The sequence below is a fragment of the Etheostoma spectabile genome, chromosome 1, assembly GCF_008692095.1.
Source record: "Etheostoma spectabile isolate EspeVRDwgs_2016 chromosome 1, UIUC_Espe_1.0, whole genome shotgun sequence".
Taxonomy (NCBI): domain Eukaryota; kingdom Metazoa; phylum Chordata; class Actinopteri; order Perciformes; family Percidae; genus Etheostoma; species Etheostoma spectabile.
Window position 1 is genome coordinate 15,185,343 of NC_045733.1, and position 6,751 is coordinate 15,192,093.

The 6,751-nt window shown below is 44.9% G+C and overlaps 2 protein-coding genes across 2 annotated transcripts in view; both read right to left on the reverse strand.

The window, feature by feature from the left end:
* Nucleotides 1–285: 285 nt before the first annotated feature.
* pou4f1 (POU class 4 homeobox 1) lies at nt 286–2,907 on the reverse strand. The gene is made up of 2 exons (XM_032502748.1): nt 2,578–2,907; nt 286–2,177 (listed from the first exon to the last, which is right to left on the reverse strand). The coding sequence occupies exons 1-2, from the start codon at nt 2,698–2,700 to the stop codon at nt 1,188–1,190; spliced, it is 1,113 nt and encodes a 370-aa protein (XP_032358639.1). The 5' UTR covers nt 2,701–2,907; the 3' UTR covers nt 286–1,187.
* A 1,108-nt stretch (nt 2,908–4,015) lies between these two features.
* obi1 (ORC ubiquitin ligase 1) overlaps nt 4,016–6,751 on the reverse strand; it is a 9,734-nt gene continuing 6,998 nt past the window's right edge. The window contains exon 6 of the mRNA XM_032500494.1: nt 4,016–5,886. Coding sequence (XP_032356385.1) covers nt 4,557–5,886 — 1,330 coding nt within the window. The 3' untranslated portion in view covers nt 4,016–4,556. The remainder of the gene's footprint in view (nt 5,887–6,751) is intronic.

Sequence of the window (6,751 nt, forward strand, 5' to 3'; positions counted from 1 at the left end):
ATGGAGGTCAGAGAAACAACAGAAGAGAGGAGAGAGGAGTTGTGAGAGAGGGAAAGAGACAGTGGGACATTTTTTTTTTTTCCATGATGTACATGTCGCCGCAGTTTTGTAAACATACTTGTGCACAAAGTAAAATATATTACTTACACAACGTTTCCGTAACAATTAAACACGACAAACAACGTGGTGATCTCGATGTGAAAACAGGCATTTAACAGTGACGCACACCATCCACAGAAGAAGGTCTAGCAGTAGACAGCTCTACTGGACGCAGTGGTTCTTTTCCCAATGCATAGAGTGTTTGCAAGGAAACTCAAACACAGGACAGAAAACTGGTTCGGTTTTCATGGTGATGTCTCCTTGGTGACGCAGACGAGGATTTCGTGCTCTCTGAATCGGTTTGAAACTTCTCCTTGTGATGCCATTGGTGTCAATAGACCCTATCATTTATTTCCCAAAAAAACCCACTGGAGCTCACCTTTGATAAGTGACAAAGTGATGTCTGTATATACAAAAAACATTTTCGACATAACCGATCTATAAACCTAAAGGGATCTTTTGTGCAAATTCAAAATAAATATATCTCTAGATGTGACATCCTAAATTACCGCCCGTGAATTAGGATTCCATGCAGGCCCGAACAATTTTCTCGATATAGCCATAAAAAGATTGCAACTAAACTTGGGTTTATAGCAGCCTCCAAATAAGAATAAATGAACACATGAATACATGAACAGATTCATGAAATATTCCATAACAACAACGACAAGAACCAAACCAAAAAACACAGTTCAACAATCAATGAGGTAATTCGTAAATGGCTATACTTCAAATAATAGGCCTATCAGGAGAAAATAACTCGCTAAAGTATCAAGCAAATTACCTCCTTCCACATGTTTTAAAAGGCAATGTCGACGTCGCTAAAACTTTTCCCCTCGGATCAACTGAGCGAAACTTGTGTAATCTGTTATTTGCATACTTCACATTCACCGATAACGTGAAAAATAAACAAGATATATGAAGCCTCATAAAATGGTTAGGGCCTGTCTAAAGCCCATTGTGCACCAACGTGTAAAATCGCTGGAGACAAAAGACTGAAATATTGTCTTGGTGTCTTAGTGTCCCTTGGTCCCCAAATTCAGTCCCACAACTTTTTTTTCTTTTTTCCTTTTCTTTTTCTTTGCCCATCAGTGAGCAGCGGAAAATTTCAACCTCTTCTGCTTCTGTCTTTGGTTACAAAACCACACTCGCACCACGTTTTTTTTCAGGTCCAACTTTTCCGCTATAGCTGCTATTTTCTCGGACGAGGGTCGAGGCTGTACGGCGAAGTAAGCCTCCAAAGACCTCTTTTCTGGGGCCGCTATCGAGGTCCTCTTGCGTTTCTTTTCCCCTCCGTTGAAAATGTCAGGTTTGCTCATTTTCTCCCTCTGGGCCCCCTCGGCCTCCTCTAGCCAGGCCTGGAGGATAGGTTTGAGCGCAATCATGTTGTTGTGGGAGAGAGTTAACGACTCGAATCGACAAATTGTACTTTGGCTCAGTGATCCCACGCCGGGGATTTTGAGATTAGCCAGAGCGCCTCCCACGTCCGCCTGGGTCACCCCCAGCTTGATCCTCCGCTGCTTGAAGCGCTCCGCGAAAGCCTCCAGCTCCCTTGGGTCTGTGTCTGAGTCATTGATGGAGGAGAGTCCGGTGTTAGTGAGTCCTGGGCCGACTTGGCCTCCCCCGTGATGGCCCGGTAAGAGCCCGTGGTGGGTGAGAGGCGAGTTCATGCTCATAGCCTGGTGGGAAAGGTGACTCAAGCCGTGCATGTGAGAGTGCGGGTGGGCGGAGGAGGTGGAAAGGAGTCCTCCGCCGCCGCCACCTCCGCCGCCTCCGCCGCCTCCTCCACCGGACCCGTCGTGCGCACCGGACATCAGGGCGAGGGACGGCGAGGTGATGTGGTCCATAATGTCCGGTGGCTCCAGGTTCTGGTGGTGGTGGTGGTGATGGTGATGGTGGTGGTGGGCCAGTGGAACAGTGGAGGTCGACGAGCATGGCACCGTGCTCATCGTGTGGTAGGTGGCGTCGGGCTTGAACGGGTGCGTCTTGCCCTGGGACACGGCGATGTCCACGGCCGCCAAAGCCTCAGCCCGGGCCAGCAGGGTCTCATCCAGACTCGCAAATATGTTATTCTGTAGCTGCAAGGGCAGCAATTACAATGAAGAGGGGAGAATGAAGGGGTGCGAAATGGGGAAGACAGAAAAAAGGAAGACGTCAGAGAAAAGAAGAAAAACATAAATAAATGTATCCGTCAGTCGGGACTTTTGGCGACTCATAACACAGCCGGAATATTCCTTACAAAGCGGCAAGTCATAAAAATTAATACAAAAACCAGGCTTTGAATGAGCATGCTTTATAAAATAAAATGAAAAAAGACTATTGCGAGTGATTGCCGCGGAATAGCCTACATGAAAAAAAAACATTAAGTGCGCGTCTTGGCTGAATGTGCCGCTTATTATTACGCGCAAACAGCGGTCAGCGCTACATGCAGCCAAGGCACGAAAAAGAAAAAGTCAAAGTTTTTGGGGAATAATTTACCTGTGGAGTTTGTAGACAGGCTCTCCGTATAGCTTCCGAGCTGGAATGCAAAGTGGTGTACTTGTGCTCGGGTAAAGATGGATGCATTGCGAAGTGCGGCTGTTTGCTGTTCATGGACATCATCTTGGCGAGCTTCTCCAATTAAAGTGCACGGGAAGAAGGGGGGAAAAACTGCTACAAGAACAGGAAAATAGTCATAGATACACAGTGATCCTTTGCCTATCCAGTAATGATGCAGTTGAGTTCGCTGTGTAGTGCGCCGAGTGCAGCCCTGAGCCCGGAGATCACAGAGATGCCTGCAGTCTCTCAGACGCACTTATCTGTCTACTGTTTCCCACTGCTGGGGATGAGAGAGGCTCTTACACCTGAGCGCCTCAGATCTCGTCAAGCCCGTGCTCGGCTGCTCTCGCGAGACACAAACTGCCAGAACAGTGAACAGGCTGACAGATAGATAAATAAATAAAAAATAAAAAAAACGCTGCTCACAGGGCAGGCTGTAACATCTGGAGACTAGACGCGTGCGTTTTTTAAGGGCTCACTCCACTCCAGCCACCGAACTGCGCAGGTCCCGATGCCATTAGGCCTTATTATTTCCTTGGAGGCCCGAAACCATCGACTTAACGCTGTTATTTTTCGCTGTCATATTCTAATACTGGGCTTTATCTATCTGCTTTCAGGAAGTTTAAATATAGAATTATGGATGGGGAAGATGAAAAAAATAGGAGTATAGGCTTCATCACTCAATATTGTGTCATGACTGAAAGCAATTTTCTAATGTATTATGTATTTTATTGATTAGCTTTTCACATTTAAATGTATAGGTTGCACGCCTTGCCAGTGGGCTCTGTTCTTGGCCCACTGCCTCTCATCTTAACCCTTAGAAGTAATGAGACCGCCGCCTTATCATTAAAGCCCATCATCGCCAGATGAGCACTAAACACATTGATTTAATGCACCAGCGGAACCTTGTACACAGTCTTTACCTAAATGAATTAATCCCAATGAATTAACACTTCATTTATTCAAACCACAACGGTTACCCAATTAAAATTTCATGTAGCGATTAGAGGTATGTGAAATATACATGATATCGTTAAATTTGCATAATAAATTATGTGCTTTCTGCTACAATAGAATTACCGTGCGTGAGGTCTCTAATGTGTGTCGTTATAGGCTACAACATGCATTTATCAGCATGAACAAGCTATGAGGTTTTGTTACTTTTCATGGTAGCAGATTAATAATTACCAAATAACTGAATGCAAATTATGTGGAAAAATAGCACAAAAAGAAATAAGACAATGTCCTCTAAATAGTAATCCCCAAAAAAATTCCAATATGGAAAATTCCCCACAAAATGCAGGTCAATATGGCAGCCCATGTAAGACTGATCAAGATTAACAGACAATGCAAAGAAACACAAAAGAAAACAGTTGCATACATTGTTTCTCCTTGCATTACTATTTTATTTTCTTAACACTCTTGCATTGCAAAATGTATTTCAAAATATCAGTTTTCATGATAGTTGTGTTCATCTGTGTTCAGTAATGCATGTCATCCTAAAAAGATTACCACAAGGACCATGTTTACTGAATAACTTGAAATGACAAACACATACAAGTAGGCTGAAAGTACGAAAATGTCCTGGCACCAAAACTGGTGCACTACAGTATGACAAAGAACAGCACAGAAGTGTTTGTCAGATTACAACAGACAGAGGTTCAGACTGTGAAGGCTGGCTTTAAAAGTATTTAACTGCCACTGAGACCTACAAGTATACTACACAAAAAAACTATCTGACAAAGCTGTCATATTTTGTCTTCAATTCATTCAATATAACAGACAAAATGACAATAACTCACACCGGAGCACCACAATATTGAGTTAATGTTTCCACCCATGTTTGACTGTGAGACCTGAACACAACACACTACAGCGCACGGTACAGTGACAACACACAGGCTCCGTTTTGACAATCTTCACATGAGCTTTGAAAGTTTTGTGGGACTGCTTGTGTTAAAAGGACTGTGAGACTTCCTCTTTGTCGGCTGGCTGATGTTCAGTGTGTGTCTGTCTCTTGTTGTGTTCGCAGGTTTCCCAGTGCAGATGGGGGAGGAGGAAAGGTTTACGTGATCATGGTCTTGGCTTGCTGGACTGAGAGAGCCAGAAGGACCGGCCTTATTCTCTTCCAGTGAATCAAACAGCAAGTCAAAAGACAGTTCATCAGTCTGAGAGGGCCCTTCGTGCCCTGCACAGTCAGGGACACTGGCACCGCTCTCCCTATCTGACACCGGTGCAGCACTACTTTCCTCTGCAGAGCCACTTGGAGCCTCTTTCTCATTCAAGGTGCCACCCACGTTGACACGTGGTGGGCGGTTCTTCTGGTCACACTGCTGAAACGGGCCATCCCGGCAGGTTTGTGGTTCTGGGATGAGAGTGTTGTCCAAGTCTGCGGGAGGTGACGAAGTCAGGGAGAGCTGGGATCCCCGGCTACCGGTGCTCTCTCCATCCAACATCATGGAGTCCAACTCTGAGATTTTGTCCATGTAAGCTGCATCCATGGAGGCCTCGCTGGAAATCGGGAAACCCCCAGGCTCGTCGTCATCTTCACCTTCTTTAACTGAGATGTCTTTACTTGGACCTGGACGTGACTCGTCACTAGATTTGGATCTCTGCCAACCGCCCCAGAAGACAGCCTTTGAGGGATCCGCGTCAGTAATGGGAGGCAAGTCGGTGAGGCTGATATACTGGTTCTCCATGGTGCTGCTACTTTTGCCAGGACTAGGAAAGTCTTCAAAATCGAGCCTCCTCAGATAAGATGCAGGTTTAAATGCAACTTTCTTTTCACGGACGCCAGGGCTTCTCAGAGTCAGGGACCGGAAGGCAGAGGACGGAGTGGTGGGCAAAAGGTGAGAGGAGGTGCTTTCCAAGCCGTTGGTTTTCTGGTCTCCTGTCAGATTCTTCTTAGACTCTATGTGATCTGCAGACGGCATGAAGATCAAACTGTTATGTCTAGAAAATGTCCCACCTTCTGCCAGTGGATTGCTGCAGATTGACTCCCTCTCATTGTCACTCAAGCTTCTCATCATCATGCTGATTTTGTGTGGCTGTGTGGGAGATTCTGCGTCGGCCTCGCTCTTCCAGCATGCTTCCTGCCCTTCAAGGCGTCTCTTCTCGGACTTTCTGACCCGAGACTCCAGGTCTTCGATGTACTGGTCGCTGCGCTCCAGAGCCCGTTTTAAGTGGTCCACATCCCGCTCGTGCAGCTGGATTTTAGCTTCCAGTGCTGCCACTGTATAACGACCAAACCTGGGGACAGATTAGATTTTCTTCAAATTGTTCAAGGGTTGTCATGACAGAAAAGCCAAATAATATTTAGCTAAGTGACACAATTGTTTTCAATTGTCATGCGCTTGACCATGCAAATGTATACCTTGTGCAATTGAAAAGAAAGTAAAACCAAGACATTTAACTATAAATCGAGGACCCACTGTGTGTGTTTTTCAAGAACCGCTGGTCCAATCTACTTCCCATGTGACTTCCTGGGAACCAAAAGAACTCGGGGTTTAAACTTTGGGGCATTTTGACAGCGTTGGATATTGGATATTAATAAACTGAATAACACTAAACGATCGCACAATGAAGATTGAGAGGGGGGAAGCGCTGTCGTAGCACTGGCTTTCCATGTCTTCCCTTCACAATAAAAGCCCATCTTAAATTCACTCAGAGCATTTAGCTAAGAGGAAACTCACTAAGAAGCTATTTTTTGCAGACACCAGAACAAAAGCCAAACACTTTATTGTATTTAATTGCTGTGAGCAGTAAATTCACCACTTCTAAGCACACAGCAGAAGATAACGTTATGTCGGAGCTGACCAGGCACAGAGAGCTCTCCTCCTTTGTCTCACTCAGACTACAGTCGGTTGTGCAAGTGTGCCAACTTATAACACTAATAAAAATACCTCCGCTAATTAAATTCATACTTTAACATTACTTTATAACTGTCAAGCCACTAAGCCGGTTTGAAAATGAATACCTCTGCTGAAGAGTTGACTCATTAACAATAATAATGACGAGACAGCGCCGCTGAATGTGGTGATATCAACGTGCAATATCGTTGAAAAAAAAAAACACCACTAAAATGTTTAGGATTTTTCTTTTTTTTTTTTTTTTT